A 25,002-nucleotide genomic window follows, 5' to 3' on the forward strand; every position below is an offset into this window, starting at 1 on the left:
GTCAAGCCTCTGGAGCTCCTTATCTGATTACAGAGATACAGGAGCTCAAGGTCTGAAGCTACAGGTCTGATAGTGGCAGAAGCCAGCAGAACCGCCACCAAGCACCTGGCCGGCTATCTCCCACATCAGCGGGGGGCTAAGGCTTCAAGAGAGGACAGTCAAAATAAACAGCACAAGCTTCCCCAGGACTGCTCACCACAGAGCACGATGAACCACGACCATCTCAAACTGATCAGTCCTAAGAACATGTCAGGACAAAAGACCCAGGCACCAATCCTGGGAAGTACTGGAAGTCATCACTGAATGTTAAGGACAGAGCAACACCAAGTGAAAAGCCAGCCTCCTTGTAGTCAGAAGAATCTCAAAAGCCACTTTCATGAATGCAGACAAGATCTTACTTGGAAAATGAGGAGATACCTGACTATCCACAATTAGAAGTAGTGACAACCTGGCATAGAAGCTTCTAGATCACTGTGAGTACTACTTTATTCTGTCTGACTGTGGTCACTGAAAGCAAGGTAAGTAGACTCCACAGTTCTACATGGGTGTTAGGAGCAAAGGCATCTAATCACACTCTTCTCTTTATGAGATTCAGTTCAGTTTTTCTAGTGACTATAACACATTGGTTAATATGCTGGACACACTGGTCAGAATGCAGAGAACCCCCAAGCCCGATTAATACATCTATAACACAACCCCTATGCCAAAAGCTCAAGAAACAGCTCGGAAGAAGAGTGGAAAGATTGTAAGAGCCAGAAGACCAAATGTCTGCTGCGAAGCAGTGTCTTTTATTATGATAGGGAAACTGCATATGTGAACTCTCAGTGGTAAGATCTCATAGGCGAGAATCCTAACATGACACCAATGGACGCTCCAATATGGGTGGGGGGAAATCTCACAAGGCCTCAGCCTGAGATGCAAAGGCTACTGGTTATTAATGACTGTTGAGAACAGGAGAATCAGTGTTTTCCAGGAACAAGCCCCTGATAGATGACTCAATCCCAAACAATCAGCTGTAAATACATATGAACACAAGAGCAACATTAAGTGAACTCAGCAGTTTGCATGTATAGATGTGTGTATAAGAAAAAATTAAAGAATAAGAGGACATGAATTTGGGAAAGGGCGTGGGAGGGCATAGGTGGATTTGGGTGGAGGAAAGGGAAGGGAAAGCATGTAAATACAGCACACATGCAAAAAATTCTTTTTAAAAAAAAGGTTTGTTCTGTGCTGTACATATAAAGGGAAGGCTAGAGGGATGGGCCTTCTTTTACTAGACAACACAGAACATTAAAAACCTAAAGTAAAACAACCAAGCTAGTCCAACTGAATTTACACACACACACACACACACACACACAGAAGGGGGGAGGGAGGGAGGGACAGAAGGAGGCAGGGAGGGAGAGAAGAGAGAGAGAGAGAGAGAGAGAGAGAGAGAGAGAGAGAGAGAGAGAGCACTATCATTTGATAATTCAAAAACACAGAATTTCCTCAAAAATAGCCTTAGAAAAGAATCGGCTATTGTTTTAACTTAGAAAGTGTTGATTCATTTCAATTTAAAGATTAAGGAAAGATTTTTGTTTTGATTTTCAGGAAAGTAATATGCTAAATAATTTGTTTACATATATGCATGCACATAACAGTGACAAGGCCCAAGTATGGAGGTCAGAGGAAAACTGATGGAAGTTGGTTCTCTCCCTCTTTCCACCATTTGAGTCCTGGGGATTGAACTTGGGTCCTTGGCAGCAAGCTCTGAGCCATTTGCCAGACCATTTAATACTTTGTTGTTGTTGTTGTTGTTGTTGTTGTTGTTGTTGTTGTTTTGCGAGACAGAAATTCTCTGTAGCCCTTGAGTCTGCCCTGGAACTCGCCTGTAGACCAGGTTGGCCTCAGATTCACAGAGATCCATCTGCCTCTGACTCCCAAATGCTGGGATTAAAGGTATGCACCATCACTACCCAGCCTCCATTTAATACTTTTAACAATACTTTTTAAAAAGATTTCTTTGTGTATGTATTTTATGTATATGAGTGCTTTATTTGCATGCATGCCTGCATGACAGAAGAGGGCATCAGATACTTTTAATACTTTTTTAAAAATTAGATTAATTTACTGGAATGCTTCATCTGCATGTGTAAATATGTACCACATGTGTATCTGGTTCAGAAGAGGGACTGGATCCCATGGAACCAGAGGTGCAGATGATTGTAATCCACCATATGGGTGCTGAAAACCAAACCCAAGTCCTCTACAAGAGCAACACACATTCTTAGTTGTTGAGCTACCTCTGGCCCCTCATTTAATATTTTTCATTATTTCTTTTTTAAATTCTAATACAATTAAATCATTCTCTCCTTCCTTTTCCTCCCTCAAAACCCCACCATAGACCCCTCCTTACTCTCTTTCAAATTCATAACCTCTTTTTTCATTAATTTTTGTTACATACATATATAAGTGCATACATATATATTCCTAAATCCATAAATACACTCTTTCAGTCTGTATCATATTATTTGCATGTATGTTTTCAGAGCTGACCATGTGGTATTGGATAAACTATCCGTGTGCTCCTCTCCGGAGAAGACTTTTCTCTTGTTCTCAGCATTCCTTGTTTGCCTGTGCCTCTTTGTGTAGAGTTGGGCACTTTTTTGCTGTTGTTTTGTTTTAGACAGAATTTTTTTCCCGTGTAACACTAGCTGACCTGGAATATGCTCTGTGGACTAGGGTGACCTTGAACTCAGAGATCTGCCATCCTTAGTCTCCCACACGCTGAGATTAAATGCGTGTGCCACCACGCCCAGCCTTCGGTGTTTTTTATTGTGAGACTTCGAAAACCTACCCTGCACTATCCTTCACTTCTATTCTACCCTGCTTAGACATTTAGACATCCTGTGGTGTCCAGCTTGACTTCTGGAGAACAAGCTCTCTCTCTCTCTCTCTCTCTCTCTCTCTCTCTCTCTCTCTCTCTCTCTCTCTCTCTCCTCTCTCTCTCTCTCCCATTACCAGGCCTGGCTTTTAAAATTGAATATCTCTTGTTTTGCTGCCCATAGACATCCCGGCACCCTTAGAGTCTTCTGTATCATTCCAGGAGCCCCCTCTTCTAACCACATTCTCAGCCTCCGAGAGAGAGCACCTGGCCAAGACCTCACCAACCATACCACTGCATGCCCAGCCACATGACCAATCCATGCCAAACCAAGATCCTCTCCTGAGTTTTTTTGATAAAACACCAATAGAAAGTCATTCTCCTAGAGAAGCTATGGGTGCCAGAATCCGAAGCCACAGTGGAGAGCATGAAGGAAACCAATACAGACTGGGGAGAGACAGGTGACAACAGAACACTGTTCCTATGGCTGCCCAAACTCTGAATCCACACAAAGCTTTCAAAATACAATAAAACTGAGGCTGGAGAAATGGCTCAGTGGTTAAGAGAACCAGAGCTCAGTTCCCTGCACCCATAATTCCAGCTGTGGGAGATCCAGCGCCCTCTTCTGGGCTCTGCAGGCACCTGCACTCACATGCACATGTACACATACATTTAAAATAATAAAAAATTAACATTTAAAAATATAATAAAGAATCTTAATTAATTCCCCCTTTGACATATATCAGTCACACCTAGGATTCTATACCTGTGTAAAAGAGCATGACCTAATAGCCACCTAAAGGTAATTGGGATACAGATTCTTTACATTTTTTACCACTTAGAAGATGCCTGTTTCTACCATCCATGCTGTTAATGCTAAACCTTGACTAGATTCCCCGTTTAAAAGTTTCTGATGGCTACGGTTCATTGGTCTCCATTTGCCGTGCAGCCCAGTCCTCGGTCACTGTTTAATAAAGGACACAGACTCGGTGGTTAATAACCAGACTCTCACTATATAAATCCGTCCTTATGAACCATCAAAATCCTCAGCACACATAATGGTACTCAGACTTCTCCCGGATGATCTCATCATACTTCACACTCAGAACGAAGCTGAAAGATACGCTACTATCTAGCTTCCACTGGCCCTGGATGCCCCGGAGAACACTTTCAGATGGAACTTTCCTTCCTACATAAACACACAAACACAGGAACCCATAGTCTCCCAGACCACATCATCAGACCACACAAGAAATATTTGGACTTCCCTTATGCATCGCTGGCAGTGGGGGCTAATTTATTAGATTCCCTCCTTCATCTATCTTGCTGGGTTATTCTGTATTCTCAGTGGATGGAGTCTATGGCCAGATGTTTTTACTGGCTCCACCTGGATAACTGTCCCCTAAAACTAAATAATAGGTGAACACCTCATCTTGGGTGACCGGAAAGATGAAGCGGAATCTTTTTGTCTTGGTTCTCAAAAAAACACATCCAACTTGCTCATGCTCTCTTACGTCTGAGAAAAGCTACTCCAACCATATGGAAAACATCCAGAAAAGAACCAATGGTCCTCAAAACTCGGGTTCTGAATCAGTACAGGGTTCTGGAAACTGGAACTCTTCAATTTCCAGTTGCAATGGAGGTGTGGGGGTGAAAATTAAAAAAAAAAAAACTCTCGTCTGATCCGCCCTTCAAAATGGCCTTGTGTAGCACAACAAATGGACCAGTGAGGGTGTCCCCGAAGTAGCATGCTCACCTGGTATGGAGGAAGCTCTGGGTTCCATCTCCAGGACAGAAAAACAAGCAAACAAAAACCCCAAGGCAAAGAAACAAAGGAAATGCTATGCAATAATTCAAGTGACTCATACTCTCAAAGGGATTAAGATTTGTACTATAACATGTATGAAAGATCTTTAACAGGAGGAAAGTAGCCATTGACAAGAGTCAAAATAGAAGAGAAAATATCTAGAGTATATAAGACAAGGAAAAGACTTTGCAAAAATGAAGTGCACTTGGAAAGTAGTTCTATAGCAAATGAACCATCCCAGCTTCTACCCACAGCCACTCTGCAGAGCCTAGGGAGCCCAGTCTCCTCCCTCTCACCTACATTATCCATCATTCCCTTCCAGCATCCATTTGATCTTTTTTTAATTGATTTTATTGAGCTCTACATTTTTCTCTGCTCCCCTCTCTTCCTCTCCCCTCCCCTTCAACCCTTCCCCATGATCCCCATGCTCCCAATTTACTCAGGAGATCTTTTTCTACTTCCCATGCAGATTAGATCCATGTATGTCTCTCTTAGGGGTCTCATTGTTGTCTAGGTTCTCTGGGATTGTGATTTGTATGCTGGTTTTCTTTGCTTTATGTCTGAAAACCACTTGTGAGTGAGAACATGTGATATTTGTCTTCCTGGGTCTGGGTTACTTCACTCAATATGATGTTTTCTAGCTCCATCCATTTGCCCTCAAATTTCAAGATTTTTTTCTGCTGTGTAGTACTCCATTGTGTAAATGTACCACATTTTGCTTATCCATTCTTCAGTCGAGGGGCAGTTAGGTTGTTTCCAGGTTCTAGCTATGACAAACAATGCTGCTATGAACATAGTTGAGCACATGTGCTTGTGGTACAATTGAGCATCCTTTGGGTATATACCCAAAAGTGGTATTACTGGGTCTTGAGGAAGGTTGTTTCCTAATTTTCTGATAAATCACCACACTGACATCAAAAGGGGTTGTTCCAGCTTGCACTCCTACCAGAAATGCAGGAGTGTTCCCTTTACCCCACAACCTCTCTAGCATAAGTTATCATCAGTACTTTTGATCTTTGCCATTTCCTAAATATAACCCCAGAAACACAGACACTGAGAGAAACAATCAATAAATGGGACCTCCTGAAACTGAAAAGCTTCTGTAAAGCAAAGGACATGATGAAAAAGACAGAATGGAAAAAGATCTTCACTAACCTCACATCAGACAGAGGACTAATCTCCTACAGAATGGGAAAAGATCTTCACCAACCCCACATCAGACAGAGGACTAATCTCCAAAATATACAAAGAACTCAAGAAATTGGCCATCAAAAGAGCACATAATCCAATAAAAAAAAATGGAGTACAGACCTAAACAGAGAACTCTCACCAGAAGAATCTAAAATGGCTGAAAGACACTTAAGAAAATGCTTAACATTCTTAGCCATCAGAGAAATGCAAATCAAAACAACTCTGAGATTCCACCTTATACCATCTGATCTTTTTGATCATTCCCATCAGCAAACAAATGTTATGCTTGCTTTTACCTATCAATAAAAACAAGTTTGTTGTCATTGTTGTTTTTGTTTTGATTTGATTTTCGAGACAGGGTTTCTCTGTGTAACAGCCCTAGCTGTCCTGGAACTAGCTCTTGTAGATCAGACTGGCCTCGAACTCATAGAGATTCTCCTACCTCTGCCTCCCAAGTGCTGGCATTAAAAGTGTGTGCCACCACCACCCAGCAAAACAAGTTTGTTTGTTTGATTTTTTAAGAAAGAAAAACCACCCTTTCCTGATCTGCTTCCCCGATCAACAAGAACCCTTGTCTTTGTGTCTTTGCTCCCTTTGTGTAGACCTGCCTGAAGTTGTCTCTATGGGCCGACTCCTGTGAGTGTATTATCTCTTCCCCTTTAGTTCTTGGTCATCTAGACAAGCACACTACCCATGAACTACACCACTTTCCCAAACTCGCTCCAATCCATCCAGGGATAACTACCGCTAATACAGAAATGATTCCAGCGTTTTCTTTCTGCAGATACACACCCAATAAATAGTTGCTTTTAAAAGTGATCAAGGTGGTGAGATGACAGGTGATTTCTTTATAATGTTTTAGCACCACATGAATTATTTTTAATGAGAAATGTGTTATTTCCTAATCAAAGGGAGGAAACTGATTTCATTGTAGATAAAGAAAGCATCCGTGCTTTATGCAGCACTGTAGCGTGAGGCTGATTAATCTTAACAATAAAACTCCGGAGTCAGATATTAGGAGGTGAACGCTGAAAGATCAGAGCAGTAAAGCAACCAGCCACTAAAGTTCTTACCTCTATGAAATCCTTCGACCAAAAAGTATCCTGTCTCTACAAGTGCTCAGACTGAATGCCTTGAGTTCCTATCTCCTCCTGCCTTTTATTCCTCTCTCTGCCCTGCCATAGCCCTTCCTGTCTCCACCTCCCTAGCACTGGGATTAAAGGTGTGTGACTCCCAAGTGCTGGGATTAAAGGTGTGAGTCGCCACCGCTTGCTTGGCTTTGTTTCTTTTTTAGGCTAGATCAATGGTGTGTGGCCCAGAGTAGTCTTGAACTCACAGAGATTCATCTGCCTCTCTCTCCCAAATGCTGGGATTAAAAGTGGGTGCCACCACTACCTGGCCTCTATGGCTAGCTAGTGTGGTTAGCTCCACACTCTGATCCTCAGGCAAGCTTTGTTTGTCACAGCACAAACAAAATCTCACCACAGAGCACTGCACCTGTGGCTTTTCTTCAAAACGGAGGAGCTGGGAAGAAAGCTAAGGCAAACAAACACGTTTGTTTTCCGTAGACAAACACCTACTGTAAAATATGCAGTAGCCCCTCGTTTCTGAGAACCATCTGGACAGCTTTTTAACAGTGCACACTCTACATCAGTATTTGATTTTCCTAGCTGGAGATTATTATCTTGTCTTGGGCAGATGACAGTGAAAAGGATAAATGGTGGGTAGGGGGTCTCAGAAAGGCCAGGAGGAACTGGATCTGAAATATGCCTTGGGTCATGACATATCTTTCCCTTGTCTGGTGAACCCTCTCTCCCTGTAATACATAGTTCATTCTCCCCACCCCACTTATCGGAATTCTCATTAACTTCATTTCATCTTCGAATGTGGAAACCGCCATGATCCTCATTTCCAGCTTGGCCCCCAGGTACCACCTCCCTTTCCCATCTTTCCTTGCTTACCTTGATCTAAACAAACCTGTCATATCCCTCTCATGTTTATGAGATGACCATATTCTCACCTTAAAACTGAACAGTTAGAAACACGGTAGGCTGCTTGCCAAAAGATATTTTTAAATTAGAGATAATTTGAAGGGAATGTTTCCCAATAACCAACACCCCCATGAGGTTTAAAACTCCAGTTTTGAGATGGCTTGTCAATATGCATTTACTTGACTCAATAGCTGGAATCAACCATTTCTTTAAGAAGGGGTAAATGTATACAGAGAAAGGACAGCATGTTCAACACAATATTAATAACCTCTGGGTTACTGGATTGGGGGAGTTGCCATCCTATATTACTCCTTTTCCTGAATGCTCTGGTTTCCACAACTACTTAAAGAACTTAAAAATTAAATGCACTTACAGGTAAATGCTCAAAGAGAAAAGGGGGTAGGAGGTAAGAACAAGAAGGCAGAACAAGTCTTCCTGTCCTCTTGTAGCCAGAGGGACAAATGCACTAAACTTGAATCTCTGTCTCCAGTCTCGGACTCCAGAAACCCATTCCTCAGAGAGTAGATCTAACAGACCTCAGCCAGGTCCAAAGCGAAGGCAAAAACAAAGATCGGAATTTGAGCTGCCACTCAGTGGCAGAGAACTTTCTCAGCATGCATGAGAACCGCGTTCCATCCCAGAAATGCAGACGTGACGGAGGGTAACTGCTACTGCAGCACAAAGAGGGCTATTTGTAAGTGGGGGTGGGGGCGAACAGCTGGGGTGCAGGGGGTGGAAGAACAAGCTCCAGAACGTTCTGTTCACAGAGCTGCTCACGTTCCTGGAATCCCGGCTCCCCACCTTTGCTTTGGCATCTGAAGCACCAGGAGCTACTTAAGAGCAGGTTATCTGCTTCCAAGAAGTAAATCTCCGGGACAGGTATTACACGCGCAGGCGCGGAGGGAAGGTGCAGCGCTGAGCCGCAGCTCCCAGCCAGAGCCTCCGCTATCTCTTTTGGCAGAGGTTCTCGGGGATGAGGCCATGTCTGATGGGGATTTTCTCCAGCTCTGACAGCCTTGGCCCCACCAAAACACACAACTTTGTTTCCCCATACATCACTGCTCGGGAGTCTTCTGGGCTTTTCCTTTCCAGCATCCACAGGTCAAACACTGCGTGTTCCCAACAGTCCGTGAACTTCTTGGACTAGCAAAGGGACATTGATTCTGCTCAGCACTCCTTTGGAGTTTCTATTGTGTTGGATTTCCCATTCCCCCTACCCAGTCCCCAGAGAGTAACTTCCTCCTTGTTCTAATAACTTGGACCACAGTCAAGGTTGATGTGTTTCTCCATTTTGCAGGCTATTTTCTTCGGAAGAGACAAAACAGAGGCCAGCAGGGTAGCTGAGGTTTGTCAGCAGCCTTAGGAAGTCAGCAGCCGTGGAGGATACACAAAGAAAAGGTCTTCAAACAAGCACAAAGTAGACAGAACAAGACGCTGGAAATAGAAGTTTTCAAAATGGAGAACTTATGCTCAGAAAGGACTCCCCAGAAATGTCTTGTCCTAGGAACCCACTTTAAAAATGCATTTCTTGCCTCAGGAGATGACACAGCAGGTCTCTGCGAGCATGAAGACCGAGCTCTCAACACAAAAACCCAGGCATGTCAGCATGCGCCTATAATCCCAGCATTGGGAGCCAGAGACAGGCAGGTTCTGAGAGCTTGCTGGGCTTCTGGCCTGATCAAAACAGGCAAACTTTCCCCGTCAGGGAAGAGAACCTATCACAAGGCAATAATGCGGAGAATGACAGAAAGCGGCACACGAGGGACATGGGGGAATTTAAGAAATGGGCAAAAAGGAGCTGCAAAGTTGGCTCAGCGGTTAAGAGCACTGCTTGCCCTCCTTCCGGAGGACACAGGTTCATTTCCACCACCCATGTGGCAGCTCACAACCGTTTCTAACACCTGTTCCAAGAGATCTAATGCCCTCTTCTGGCCAGTGTGGGCACTGCAAGCATGTCGTGCGCAGACATGCAGGCAAAACACCCATCAAAATAAAATACAAATAGAATATTTGGGGTGGGAGTGAGACAGAATCTCTTTACATAGACCTGTCTGTCATGGAACCTACATTGTAGTCCAGGCTGGCCTCGAACTCACAGATTTGGCTGCCTCTACCTCCCGAGTGCTGGGATTAAAGGCTGTGTGCCAATACTGCCTGACAAGAATATTTCATAATTAAAACTTACTGCTTACGTTACAATCACACTCTGGCATTTCATCGGGCAAGAATTACTAAATTCTGGATGGTGAAGAACGGAATCCAAGAAAAGAAGCTAACGGAGAAAGAAATGTCTCAAAGGTATAGAGGCTTTTGTTTTGCTTTTTTCAGATCCACAGAGAGGAAGTAGAAAGTTGGATAAAATAGCAGAAAAATTGAAGGACAGGGAGAGGCCTCAGAAGACAAAAAAGTGACTCCTCTGATTGCTGGCGGAGATTCAATAAAGACAGAACCAAGATAGGAAGAAAGGAGACACAGGTGGGTCCTGCTGTTTAAGCAGAGAAAACAAAATCAAAAGAAATAGTCCCGGCAATGTCCCAGATTGTGGGCTATAGGGTTGGGATTGAGAAGTTTAAGAACAGAATGAGTGGGAATGAATGTCTCTGCAAAACCTGCCCATAGACTCAGGGTAGTCAGTTCTTCCTGAAAAAAACGTAAAGTTATGGAGAAAAAGCAAGGTTAAATAAACTAAGGCTGGAAGAAAGACCTGACCAGCGTGCAATGACACATTTGATGCCACAAATACAGTGCTCTACGAAACAAGGAAGTGAGCAGGGTTCCTGCTGCACGGAGTTTTTAATTGTCTTGCACGGATGTCGATGAGAAAAATATCACCGATGCCACACAGTCTGTGATAAGTCTACAATAAACCAGGAGAGGGCTGACGCGGGGACAGACCGTCCCTATTCCCAGCTGCTACCCTGGCTCCCCCGTGTTAGGCCTAGCTCCTGCATTGCCCCCGATGTCAGTCAACAAAGCCATTGTCCACTCACTTGCTCTGCCCTTCTGTCCATTTCACTGAGCTGGAGCTCCCAGCAGCCATTCTAGAAGAGAAGAAGAGGTAGGGGGTGGGGAATGGAGCATGCGTGGTTCTGGCAAGCCCCTGGCTCCCAGAATCCAACAAGAAACTTTGAAGCTAACGGTCTGGTCAAGAGTGCCGCAGTAGGCTCCCAGCGCCACTAGTGGGATCAAAGGCGCCCCAGAAAGGCTAGACAGAGCCTGAGCTTTGGAATCGGATCTGGGCATGGAATCTAACTTCTCTCGCTAACTGGATGGGGTCTTGGGAAGTGATTTGACTCACTGGGGTTTATTAATTCATCTGTAACTCAGGTTGACAGTGCCTGGAGTCCAGAATCCTGTTAGGAAGCCAAGGTGCAGTGGGCTAGGAGGGCACCTGATGTCTCGGGTACATCTCACTTGTCTGAAACCACACGTGAGCTCTGTGATTGTTGAAAACCAGCCCCATCTGCCTTGCTTGCTTCCGTGTTAGGCGCAGAGAAGTGCTATGCGTGCCTGGCCACAACACTCCCCCTACAGTGCTCGTCCAGCTTGCGTGAGCAAAACCTGTCAGTGCAACCGGGAGTGGACACCTCTAACTTCCAACTGTTCAAATCAACACCACGCCAGTACAGTTCGGAGACTTTGCACATGCAAAGCCCTTCTCGATAAGATAACACAGTGGTTGAGCTTCAGTGATAGCGCCAGCAAAACATAAACACTCAGTGAAGTTTCATGGACACAATGTCTTTGAAGAATTCTAAAACATTCAACAAAGAACAGACAAACTAAGGGTTCCCAATATTCCTTGTTCCCTTGCTCTAGACCAAAACATCCCACTTCCACTTTTGAAAATGGAATGTTAAACACACCCCTCCAACTGGGCGAGGGAGGAGGGCCTCTGAGTGCTACTGTGAGCTACACCCGCTTTTCTAGGCCCAGGTCTGTGCTCCCTTTATTAGCTATAATACCCTAAAAATGATTTAAACAGCGATAAGTTCCTTACCCCTTCAAGGTGGCTCCCAGGTTCATCTGATTCCAGGTCATGCATTCAAGCTGGGAGGTCATTTGGTATAAATTGTCACTGTGGAAAAGATCCATAGTTAGAACCACGGCCACATGCACAGGGCAGAGGTGTTTCTCTAAACACAGTGGGGTTCTCACTTCACGGCGCAAGCCCCCACGTTTTCTAAAACGATGACTTGTGGGTCTAAAATGGTTTCATTTCAGGAGAGAGAGACAGAGAGAGAGAGAGAGAGAGAGAGAGAGAGAGAGAGAGAGAGAGAGAGAGAGAGAGAGAGAGAGAGAGAGAGAGAGAGAGAGAGAGAGAGAGAGACAGAGAGACAGAGAGAGAGACAGAGAGAGAGAGACAGAGAGAGAGAGACAGAGAGAGAGACAGAGAGAGAGACAGAGAGAAACAGAGAGAGAGAGGATGAGAGTAAGTCAGTAGTTTATAGGAAAAAAAAACCTTAGCATAGTGAACTTCAGTTCCTCAAGCTGTATTAAACTTTGGAGGGGAAGCGGCTAGAGGGAGTAAGGCTTTGGAAGGTAACACAGCCTGGATAGCTCAACATTAAAGTTAAAAGCCTGAAGCTGAGAGCAAAGTGACAGCGAATTAATTATTCGTGAAAAGGCCATTACGTTTGTTTAATCAAAAGGATAAGTATCATGTGGATTATGAGGGTCCGAAAGGGCAGGGTGATGGGTGATGGATGGGCTAATACCCAAGAGTGTGACGAGCCAAAGAAACAGGGCAATAATCTCAGCACAGGGCTAAGGAATTATTCTGCATGTATTTTATAATCCTAGTGAAAGTCAAGTGAAGCTTTGAGAAAAAAAAAATGTTTAACAGCCTGTGATTTACATTAAGACCTCAAAGGGGAAAACAGACCTCCAGGTAAACCAACCAAGGGCTGTTCTCTGGTCCGTTGTGTCTCATCACTAACACATAAACCAATGGAATCTCCGATGACCAAGCCCTATCAGGAAGACATTCAGGGCAGAACCAAAAGGGTTAACTATGAAATCCGAGGCCCAAGAGATTAATGGTTGGCCTGGAAACCTTCAGTCTAAACATATTACAGAAGACAATTTTTACCCTACCTTCACTGCAGAATGAACAGAGATAAGTATTCAATCCTTAACGCGTGATACCAGATCACAAATCCCGAACAATCTCCTGTCTTGTCCCAACATTCCTTTCTGTTGCTTCATAGGACAGAGGCAGAGTTTTTAATTCAGAAAGGGTTTGCTGGGCCAGCAGAACTGAAAACTTGTGGAGGGGTGACAGAAATCACACCGCTCTGAGTCACTGGATCCTGTTGTCCCTCGCTCTAAACCTTGCTCCATAAACAACAGCAGCGTCCATCTGACTCTCCTCTAATCTCTGTGCAAGTTATTCGGAACTCCTGGAGGCCAGTACCCTGGCCGAGGAGGAAATCGGCTTCCAGGAGGAGACTTTTGCATATGAAAAGTACAGTGACTTCAAACTCCAAGTATGTGTATCTTCATTAGTCAGTGTATATCTGGACCCCATCAGTCATCCCTGGGCTGACTGGCTATTATGCTACCACAGTATCGTACATATCAATGGGAAGGGGAAAAAAGATTAGTTTCTTCTGGAGCTTCCTCGTTTGCAGCGGCAGCCCGTGCTGGTCTGTGCCATTGCCTTTCGCAATTCCACGAATTCCTTCTGTAAGGCTGATGTAATTAATTCCTGAAAGACCCCAACTTTTATTAGAAGTGCCAGCCTGCTGCATTTACCGCAGCAGAGTTTCTTGAACTTTCTTTGGGCTGACAGTTCATTAATAAGCGGCCTCCTCCACAATCTCTCCGCTGGTTTTTGTTCTCCTGTGCCTTTTCATCAAGCAATCCATTTATTAATCTTGCCATTAATCTCAGCCAAGGGGCATTGTATTCCCCAGGTAGCTCTATATTTTTGTCACTGATTTTTAAAAAATTGCTCGCCAACTAAAATCACTCAGCTTCGGTTGACAACTTTCCCCGGCCCCATTGGGATGTGGGGTCTTTCCGGAATGACTTGATTCTTATGGAAGACTCGAGATATTATCACTTATTATTATTATTATTAACATTATTATTGTTGTTTTTTGAGACAACGTTTCTCTATGTTACAGTCCTATTGTTCTGGAACTCACTTTGTAAATCAGGCTGGCCTCGACCTCACAGACATCCACCTGCCTCTGTCCCCCAAGTGATGGGATTAAAGGTGTGCGCCATGATGCCTGACTATTGTAATTTTCAAGAAAGATGGAAAATAAGGTGAACAACAGAAGTTGATGCACAAGGATGAATGAATGAATCCCAGATTTCTAAATTTATATTTAGAGATTTTCCTAAGACTTATTGCACCGTCCTATTGATTCCTGATTGCCTCGGTACAAAAGGATCTCAAAGACAAATACTTTTAAATTCATTTTTTGGCCCCAAAAAGAATTTTCTCAGATATAGGACATATACATGTGTGTCTTCCTATGGGATATTTAATTTAAAAAAAAACTGTACTGCATTGTCCAATATGGCAACCACTAGCCATGTGTGGTTCTTGAACACCAGAAATAGAGCTTCACTGAGGTAAAGTTTGGGTTCTACTGGGTCAAGTACAACGTTTTAGGTAGCAAGCTGCTTTTTTTCTTATTCTCACGTGGTTACTAGCATCTTTCAAATACCCCCGTGACTCCCACTGTGTTTCTAGCAGACAGTGGTACTTAGGAGTGGCACCTGGTATGTTCTGCTCCTTTGGAAGCATTTGGCATCTGAGGCTAGTTCACTGTTATTTACATAATCATCACACTCTCACAATAATAGTCACAATAAAAATCCTAAATAATACTACTAATTTTAAAAAGATATTTTCTCTTTGCAATCTTCCTGTACGAAGGCCCTCAGGAATGGATGAGATTATGTTTTGAGTCTGTGGGAAAATCTGAGGAGACTGCCATTCAACCCTCTGTACCTTAGATTTCATACCTGTCAAATGAGAATATTCATCTTAGCCTCGTTTTATAGGGATATTGTAAGACTCAAAGAGACTGATGTTCCTAATGACTTTCTGAAGATGGTACGGAGAATATCCAGTTTTCTAACCCATCAGATTTTATCTGGCACGATTGCACATTCTCAGTATCACTCCGGACAATTTCGGGAAGTTATCCCCATTTTCAGACAAGGACCGACACTCGGAGGGGTCCCTGCTGCTAGTATGCCTGATGACCCTCCTCCCTGCTCCTTTAGAGGCTCCTGGGCATGATTCAACATCTGAACCTATGCCTATGTTATCATTTATATAACAGTACAGAGAAGAATCTGGAGGAGAAAGAACAAAAGAGTCGTTTATCCAAAGGAAGACAGGACCAGCAGCTCATGGAGCTGCAGGGATGCAAGATGCCTGTTGTATCCTCTGCTCCCCGCCAAGGATAGTGCATCCTCCCTGCCCAGTGACTGACCTCCCAACACTTTGTGTTCCAATATCTCAGACATGAAGCTTCAGAAGTGGGTGGGGAGATGGAATGGGGGGAAGGGTTTGCAGAAAACCTCCAAGCTATTAGTAGGCTTCCTTAACCGTACCCTGCCTTCAGCTGTGGGTTCCACAGTGACTCAGGGGGTTGGTGGCATGGCCCCGTTTTTCCCCTAGAGCCAGTGGAGGCAATGACAGTAACTGCTGCTGCAGGCAGCAGAATGTCAACTCGAGCTAAAAATACTGGCTCCCACCATAGTCAAATTCTGATCTCTGGGAAATCGGTCAATACCCAGCTCTCATCCTGGAAGCCTGGGGAAAGAGACAGCATCCTTCGGGGACTACTGAGCTCTGGCAGATGGAGCGGTTACTTATTAAAGGGCCATGGTCAGTGTCTACCACCTCATCCCCAGAAGGAATCAGATAAGCCTGTGGTTTGGCTCAAGGCAGCCCCAGTGGTCACGTAGACATTTCAGCTCCAACTGTTCAGCTCTGCCTGGTCGGAAGTGGACCTTTGGCTACAGGCTGCCAAAATATAGTCCCAATGTCATGATAGCCTTTATATTTTTTTAAGTAGCTTTTTTTAAGTCACTTGTTTCCTATGTTTAAAAAAATGTTTGAAGTCAGAAGCAAGGGAGAAAGAAAAGAAACTTCTATAGTTGGGATTGATGCGTGTTGGAATAGAATAAAAGGAAGTCAGTCCTAGCAAAAGGGGGAACTTGAAAGGAAATCAGTAGTAGATCGTATAGTTTATTTTGGCCTGGATTACAGAATTACTGTGTTCTTGACCTCTACACAAAAGAAAGGAAGGGGGAAAAAAAACCCTCCGCTATTATCTGGACCAGAACTCCTCCACTCGTCAAATGCAGTGAACTCAAGCACGTTGTCGTCTTTAAGTGTGTTTACTATATTCAACAGCAGAAGGAAGAGAGGGTCCTGACAGGATCCTCTAACTGCCCTGTCTGAGATCACAGTTCCTCCGGCCTCTGTGGCTGGGGCTGGAAAAAGAGAATCTTGGGACAGGTAAAGCTTCCCCATAGGATTAAAAGACAGACAAACAGGTTTTGAAAAGTGGAGATACCCAGCATGGGTGGTAAAGGGCCCCTGCTAGGAGGACCCAGTCCTGCACCAAGGGAGAGGTCTCTGTGGCCTTGTCTCTACCCCCCAAGCAAGGTGCATATGGAGAGGCTACATGCAGCCTTCCACAGAGCCTTTCTCCAGCATGGCTCTCCCTCCACAAAGGCGCCATGGAGGCTGCTGCCCTGAACTTTCTGCCCAGCAGGCTCCAGTGAATAATTATTTCGTGCTCGCTCTCTTGGTATTGTATTTGCTCTCAAGCTCACCAGTTAACCGAAGGAAAACCCGCTAGGGATTCAATTTCTAATAATAAACACTTGCTCGGCACACAGGTTACAGGAATATTTGGAACTAGATCCCCCCCCCCTCCCTGGAGACGGGTTTAATTCAAGCCTGTGGCTCTGATAACGTGGCCCACCACCCTGGAAACCACTTCAGACCTTCCACTTTAGCTTCTCTGGGAAACGAATATTAAAATATACTGTATGATGTCCATGGTTTTACAGGTGAAGACGGGCAAAATTAATGGCAATTTTATTTTGAGTACAGCTGTCACCTGATTTATGTCTTAGTTGAAGCCAAATCAACGTGGCAAATCATAGACATCAATTGACCCACAGTTTCCAAAATTCCACAGGAACTCTATGACTGCTAAGGTGTTTGATCGTCTGTGAAATTAATGGGTCGTGGTCTCTACGGGCCACATCAGTATTTGGGAATAATCAACATTTTATTAAAATATTGGAAGCATAAGTATTTTAGGACTGGAGTGCTACCTGCTAAAGAGCAAACATAGGACAAAAGGAAATCATCTCACTTAAGCCTATAGCATGGATAAAGAAATCCAAGTAGAGCTACAGGCTGGAGAGATGGTTCAGCAGTTGAGAACACTGACTGCTCTTCCAGTTCCAGAGTTCAAGTCCTAGCGCCCACATGGAGGCTCTCAACCACCTATAATTCTAGTCCCAGGGTATCTAACACTCTCTTTTGGTCACTGATGTAATTTGTGCAGAGAAATACATGCAGACAAAACACCGTGTACAGAAAACAAATAAATACAGTGTTTAAAAGGAAGGCATATAAGGCTAATAGAAAAAGCAAAAGGATGAATAAAAACTAGAATATGAAAAAAAATCAGTACAAACAGGAATGTGTGTCAAACACAGTACCACTTTTCAAAGTAGCTGTGAGGCTCACCCCGCCCCATGCACAGCAGGGAGTGACTCTGAGGAGGTAGCAAACACAAGCGCCAAACACCCAGGCTTGGGAAGAGTGCCCGGATAGCTGCCTTGTCTGCTTAGAAATTGCAGTGGCTTCTGCTGCATGGGGTTGGACTTCATTACTCCTCACACTGGGAGATCAGGTAATACACTCTTCCCTGAAACCTTGCTTCTGGGCAAGCACAAACGAGTGGGGTACCAGAAGCAATCCTCCTGGAGCAGCACAGATGAGGGATTTATGTATGCTCTTGCAGTCTCTAGGAGGCTTCTACTGTACTGAGTTTCATCTGTATGGTGTGTGTGTGTGTTATATGCCCAATGGTAAAGATGACGCTGAAGGAGTCTGGAGAAGGCTGCTTTTAACAACACCCACCAGGGAACACACTGCCCATAATACCTTTCTATGGTGGCTGTGAGTAAGAGGGGCTTCCATCACTTATGGGAGATAAAGTCCATCCTCCAGCAAGATAGATGGCACATGCCATCTTCAGAGAGTGACACTTAGCCATGTGAGAGGGAGCAGGATGCAAAGAGACGAATGGATTATATCCGCACTACCTAAATTCAAATTCAAATTATATCTCTTACTATGTCCGACTGGAAAAAAAAATAATCACCTCTCAGAGTCTCAGTTTCTTCCTTTGTAAAATAAAGACCATAACCCAGTGCCCACCTCAAAGACGAGTGGTGTGGATTAAAGAAGTCAATACCCATGAGGTGCTTTACAGTGACACTTGACACGTAATAGGTCTATGCAAGCGTTTGCACTTCCTGTCTATCCATAAAAGATCCTGGCATAGAAAGGGGCATAGCCCGAGCAAGTGGTCCAGAAGCACTCACTCTCAGAGTACAAATGGGCTTTGGAATCTCACTGTGTGATCCTCATCGAGATGTCTCAAGCCTCTAAACTTATCTCCTCGGCAGTAAAGTGGAAATTATAGTATCTACTTCATAAGCAGTAAGATTAGTGGGTGAGCTGAAGATGCTGTTGGAGAGAGAAGAAAACGGCACAGGGGACAAAGGGCTGATATTTCGAGGCTTTGGACAAAGCAGACTCACATTAGCACTCAGCTGATTTAATACTACAGGTGAGCCATTTCATTTATCTCAAATAAGAAAAGGAAACTAGATCCCAAGCCTGGGAACACAAAAGTTTATATGAGAGTCAGGGCTGCGGTGGAGGGGGTGTGTTAAGAGAAGAGGCTCAGCAGACTGCCTCAGGGTACCAAATGCAGCAAGGCAGACAAAATAGAAGCAACCCTTTCTTTCCCAGCTCCGAATCTTACAAGGGAAAAGGTACCAACCAAGACAAGGAACAGTAAGCAGCCCCAGCACACTATAAACTAAAATTCAGAAGTTAAACCATTTAGCAATTAAAGTTTGCTCCCATTTTCTGTGCTACTTAAATGTAAGTGTTTAAACACCATCCCGATGTTATATTCACACAAGTGTTTAAACACCCTCCAAGTGTTTTCAGAAATAGAAGTGTGCCAACTCTGTATGCTTGCCTACTCCTCATTCTTGTGGGAAAAGGATGTGATTTTGGAAAAGAGATTATCAGCACTGTGAATCTAAGGTGCTAGGAGCTCGGAAGATTCACAAGACTGCCTCAAGGGAGGAAGCGCTTTTCCTACAAGGGTCGCAATTGTTTTTGCTATGCTCTTACTTAGGACATTTCTGTACTAGGAGAAAATAGTGTTTTATGAGCTCGGTGTCAGAACTCGATAGAAATGTCATAGAATGTCTTAGAGTGCCATAGAAAAAATAAAGGGACAAGCAAATCAAGCAAATATTTATGCAAGGTGAATCTGACAAAAACTACTTTCAACAATGGCCAGTAAGAAGCTGGGTTAGAAAATATGTTTTGTATATAAAATATGATCTTGGTGTAGGGTAATATAGTTCAGTGGTAGAGTAGACGCTTGGCATGCAAGAGGTCCCAGCAACAAAAACTGTAACAATCAGAATGACTTTTCCCTTCTTGATAGTAACCACAGATTCATCCCCCAAGTCAAAAATCAATAACAAAAATGCAAACTTCGTTTAGAAAAATGATACAAAATCATAGACTGTGATCACTTTCTGACATACCCCCTTCCTAGAGTTCCCCAGTATGAACCGAGGTTTGGCAGAAAGAGGAATGAAGGATGTGTCTTCCGCAGAGAGAGAGAGAGAGAGAGAGAGAGAGAGAGAGAGAGAGAGAGAGAGAGAGAGAGAACACTACATCTTGCCAGCCTCCAGCCCCCAAGAAGGTACAGGCCTCATCTCAACAATGCCTGCTCCGACCCCTACACCAAGCCCTTTTTCCTGACTGAGGAGGGGACCAAGGTCTTCACTCCTGGGAACCGGTCCAGGAACAACAGCGACGACACTCTAGCATTCGGCAGGAAGGATGTCTGTGGCTTGTTGCCACCACTCCCCTTAATGGAAGAGCCTTCCAGCAGGGAGTACGAGCAAATCCTGAGTACTGGTGATTTGGTCCCACTGGGACTGTGGCCTCCGCATAGCAGGCTGACCAGTTCAGGACCCCTTTCTAGCTAGGGAGAGAGAAAAGGCATTGTGTTCCTCTCTATACCTTGGGCATATATTTCTCTCCCTCTTGCCTGAAGAAGATGATGTGGAATCCAAGATCCGTTTAGAAATGATGGGATTTTCACACCAAATAGAAAAGTTTCCAAAATCTGAGCACTCCAGCGAGCAACAGAAGAAGGGCCCAGGTGTTGTGCCTCGGTACAGACCAGCACCTGAGACCCTAGGATGCTCCTCTGCACTGCAGGCTCTGGGGTCTAGAGCAAGGATGAGCCCCTCCTCCACCTGAGGGACTGGAGGTCCCCAGGCGCGGCCATTCCCCCACCCAATCTCCCAAGACAGAAGCTTTTCCTTCCTTCATTACCTCACTGCCTCCTTCCCTTGACGTCAGCCTCCCGGAGCCGAGTGGCGGGAGGATGGGGAAGGGTTTGGGGCAGTCGGTGTCAGGATCCCTGCAGTACGAGGGGCGGGGGAGGAGGAGGCGGGGGGGGGGGAATGGAGCGGTGAGGTAATGCGCACCCAATCCTCTGCAGTCAAGACGGCGCAAAGCCACCTTCTAACGGACCGGTGTGTGTGCTTCGCAGTTACTAAGCAACCCTATCTGAGACGCGGGATGCCGGCCAAGTTCACCCAAAGTTGAAGAATAAATTTGGGGGAGAAACGGTGGAGAGTGGAACTTAGAGACCAGAGAAGGGGGAGGAAGCAGAGCTTTGTTGAGGGAAAAAGTGTGTGTGTGTGTGTGTGTGTGTGTGTGTGTGTGTGTGTGTGTGCAGATGTCTCCCTGATCACCTTCTCAAAGGGTCTCGTCCCAGAGCTCACACAAGGCTGCCCCAAACTACGTCCACAGAACCCTGGCACAGGCCAAAACACTAGAGGGGAAGGGTTAGAGGAAGGATGTGGCCCACATTAGGCCCACTGGCCCCTGTGGCCAGTTGGTGCGGGAAGGCTTTAAACAAAAGGATGCAGTGGGAAAGAACTTGGTCTCCAATTTTTGGTCCTGGGGAAGTTAAAGTGCTCCCAGAAAAGACTATTCAGAAATAAATCGTGACCGGGTATGGTGACCCACGCCTTTAAATCTCAGAACTCGGGAGAGAGAGACAGGCGGATCCCTGAGTTCGAAACCAGCCTGGTCTACAGAGAGAATACCAGGACAGCCATGGATACAGGGAACAATTCTGTCTCGAAGAATCAAAGAAAAGAAATAACCCGAGAAGGCCACAGCTTCCTTTTTTATCTCCAAACATGAAGGTCTTCATTTATATGTAAAGCAAATTTATATCCAAAGCACTTGCTTTGAGTGTCTGGGTCGGGTACAACAGGCTTTCTTCGCCTCCCGCAGTCAGCGATGGTCAGGGTCTAGCGTTTCCTCACCGCCCGCTCACTGGACCTCCAGGGTCACCACAAGACACAATTGTGGTGCTCGGCACCTTCTTACCTGCTGTAGGGCGTCCTCAGCAGCAGGGCCTGGCTGCCTGTGCAGCTGTCCGAAGGGGTGTGGCAGCCATACACCGGGGGCGGCACCGAATATTGCTGCTCGCCTGCCAGAGAGCCAAGGACAGCAGTGAGCGGGACTCGAGAGCGTGAGGCACCGGAGGCAGTTCAAGAGAGGGGGGGGGGGGGGAACGGGGAGCTTGCTGAACTTCGGACTATGAGGGGCCTGGAGCCAGCCCTGGGATGGCGGCAAGGCAGCTCTCAATTGAGGGGACGAAAAATTCCTCACTTTAGGTTGCGTTGCAGTCACTGTCTGGCATTGGTTGCCTTGTTTGAGTGGCACTTTCCCGTAACTTACTTGGAATGGAAGGAGCTACCATCTTTTAAATAGAGTAAAGCCAGCGATTATTTCTAGGATCCCTTCAGCTATCCTCTATTCCCTTCCCCAGTTTGCTAAGGCTTAGGAATCCGGTAGGAAGGGGTGGAAGAATGAAGGCAGCGGGTAAAGACCCGCATCTTTCCCATCCACTTACCCAGAGAGCCCTGCTGGCTCATGGGGTCCTCGTGTTTGAAGGAATGGTTGGGAAACTGCGCCGCGTGGTGCGAGGGCGTGTGGCCATAGCTGGGCGCCCCGTCGAAAGTGACTGTGCTGTATCCTGAGAACCGGCCGAAAGAAATACAGAGACAGTCAGGCTCCTGAAAAGGCAGACGCATTGGTGCGACTTTGGCAGCGGGTACCTGATTCCAGAATTCGCAGAAAATGGTTCCCACCCCTCCGTCTAGGACTTCAGGCTTGAGGCAGGGACCAAACTCTGTGGTGTAACCTTATCCGACCCCTTTTCCCAACTAAAATCCCAAGCTCCTCAATTCTTCTGCGCCTCAATTAGGCTCTATCCAGCAATGAATAGAGCCTCCAGCAAGTTAGGTGCAAAAACCGTCGCCCGCCTGGCAGAGAAGTTGTCTTTCTGAAAAACAAACAACGCCGCCGCTGCGTCGCTCGCGCAGGGGCGACTCCGCTCAGAGGACTGAGTTTCCTGAGCTGACCCCGCTTTGACTCAGGGCTGTAAATCAGAACCCCAGCACCAACTTTCATTAATTACTCGGAGGCAGTTCAACGGTCTGCGCTTTAAACGCGGAGAGTAATTACAAGGGCACGTTTCCTCACGTTACCTCTCCGGGAAACACAGCCTGACGCCGAGACACCCAAAGCCTTTAGGAAAGCTTGTAGCAGTGGAAAGAAAGGATCTCTCCAGTCTTTTCCCCCTCCCACGCCCACCTGGGGCCCCACTGCGGTACAGACTAACCTTCTTGCCCTACAGACCAGACCGGAGCACCTACTTCTTTTAATTCTCCTTACCTGTCCCTGGGTAGCAGTAGCTCAGTTGCTTGCCTCAATTTGCCTTCTGAGAAACAGAGGCCGGTGCTCTTTCCTATCACTCAAAGGGATGAAAAGCAATACATATGGAGTTTTGGAAATCTTAATCTTGTGTGATATTATTACTAGATTTCTATAAACACATATTCCACCTGTTTTTGTCAAAGCTCAAGTTAGTGCAAGAAGGGGCATCTTAAGAATCCTCCCAGGGACTTTATGTGGGTGGGGCCTCCCCCTCCTGTGGTGAAGCTTGGTAGAGGGAGCCCGGACTGGCAGAACAGACTGAAACTGGCTCCCTACTGCGCAGTCTCTAAAACCCGAAAGCTCTTAGAATCAAGGTAAAACCAAGTTCCCACTCTTGCACGGTTGACCAAGGCTCTTCTATAAGAGGTCGCCGAGATAATTCACTCAGTACAGAGACAGGAGGGCGGTTATCTCCAACTTCACACACTACCCAAAGGAAAACCCGAGCTTCTATCGGGATCACTTCAGAGCAGTAAGCATACACGGTCCAGGTTGAGGTGTTTCACAGCAAAGGGAATGAGGCACCATGGGAATTGCTAGTTACATGGCCTGGGAAGGAAGTCTTGAGTGCCCCAGAGCTCTGGTTAGCGAATGAGGAATCAGCCTGCTTCTCAACCTGGGTGAGCCCAGAGTGCCTCATTTTTCTTCCTGTGAAGTGAGGAAAGATAATCCCCAACCCTAATAGCTCTTGGGTGTGGATCAATAAGTACATTTGGCCTTCCAGAGACTTCCTTTCGAAAGAAAAGGTCTGGCCCCACTTGAGGCCTAAAGTTTACAAACGAAATACGGGTCTAGGCACCGACCCGAGTTTTCCTAGAGAAATGAGGAGTCTGTGAAAAAAGGGCTTAAATAAAAACAAAAACAAAACAAAACAAAACAAAAAAGGGCGAGGGAGGAGGTAACAATAAAGAAAGTTCTCTAAACGAACCCTTCTCCATTTCTGAACGGAGCAGCCAAAGACCTAAATCACGCACAATCTGAGACCCGAGGCTCAACCGCTGGTAGCGAGAGCAGCTGGGGCCAGGCTGCAGTTCCCACGCTGGGGACCTCGGCTCCGGCTCCCGAACTCCGACTTGAGACTGCGGGCGTCTGGCAAGGCTCCCTACCCGCCACCCGCCTAGTCGCCTAGTCGTAGTTGAAACCCGCAGACCTCGGCGGGCAGCAGCAACCTTGAGCCCCTCCCCCGGGGCTCCTGGGAGGGGCAGCGGTGAAAGCGGTGGGACCGTCGGGAGGGAGAGCTCTTTTAATTAGAAGCTTATCGGAACCGGGGCTGATTAGGAACCCTCTGTACCCGGACTGAGCTGAGCCCAGCTCGAAGAGGGCGGGAGTGGGGGCCGGGGGAGAGCCTGCTGACTCTGAGAAGTATCAAGAGAATTCAAAGGGTTCTTGTCCAAGCCTTGGAGGGAGAGGCCCTCGAAGCCAGGGTATCCACTTTCCCACGTTTGGTCTGGACCAGGGAGGGAAGAGTAACCTTGAAGTCGCGGGAAGGAGAGTTGCGCCCTGAGCGCTCCTCCCCTTGCCTCTACTGCGGAGGAGCCCGGAACAGCCTGGCCCTGAGAAGCTCTGGGGGAGATTCTACAGCGGGATAAGCCTAGAAGGTGTTCGGGGAAAACGAAGCTGCCACGGGATAGATGGAGTCCTCACTCCCACCCAACTACTGTCTTTGATGTGACCGGAGGGGGGCGCTTTTGGCCCCATCACAGCTGGTCCGATGAGCTTCGGAAGGGTAGTAATCCCTTGGGCCTAGGATCACCCTGAAGTGAGCACTAGCGGGCCTGAGGGCGGGGTAGGGGTCAGAAACTGACTGACAAGCCCCCATTGGGTCCAGACTAGGAAAATCCTTGTCCTCAATCCTCGGTCCTGACAGACTTTCCAACCATCTCACGCTCATAATTTGTCAGGGCCTATTCAACTGGGCAGAGAAAATCCATTTCAACCACGAGCCAAAATTTCTGGGAGAAAACAGGAGAGAAAAAAATGTGGGTTCAAGTCCTAGCTCTGCCAAGACCTAAGAGGCCTC

General features: G+C 46.0%; 1 protein-coding gene across 5 annotated transcripts in view; it reads right to left on the reverse strand.

Moving 5' to 3' along the window:
- The window catches only part of Wt1 (WT1 transcription factor), a 41,932-nt gene extending 17,574 nt beyond the window's left edge, over positions 1–24,358 (reverse strand). Inside the window, exons 1-5 of one of the 5 annotated variants that reach the window (XM_050146985.1) lie at positions 23,911–24,358; positions 22,117–22,239; positions 21,588–21,690; positions 11,856–11,933; positions 10,846–10,896 (exon numbers count right to left, since the gene is read on the reverse strand). In XM_050146985.1, the coding sequence (XP_050002942.1) occupies positions 10,846–10,896; positions 11,856–11,933; positions 21,588–21,690; positions 22,117–22,239; positions 23,911–23,920 (365 nt within the window). In that variant the 5' untranslated portion in view covers positions 23,921–24,358. Of the gene's footprint in view, positions 1–10,845; positions 10,897–11,855; positions 11,934–21,587; positions 21,691–22,116; positions 22,259–22,940; positions 23,857–23,910 lie in introns of those variants that run through there. The other 4 variants (XM_050146984.1, XM_050146987.1, XM_050146986.1 and 1 more) reach the window with 4 other exon arrangements.
- Between the last annotated feature and the right edge of the window lie 644 nt (positions 24,359–25,002).

The sequence above is a fragment of the Alexandromys fortis genome, unplaced genomic scaffold, assembly GCF_014885135.2.
Source record: "Alexandromys fortis isolate MF-2015 unplaced genomic scaffold, M_Fortis_MF-2015_v1.1 scaffold_12, whole genome shotgun sequence".
NCBI lineage: Eukaryota > Metazoa > Chordata > Mammalia > Rodentia > Cricetidae > Alexandromys > Alexandromys fortis.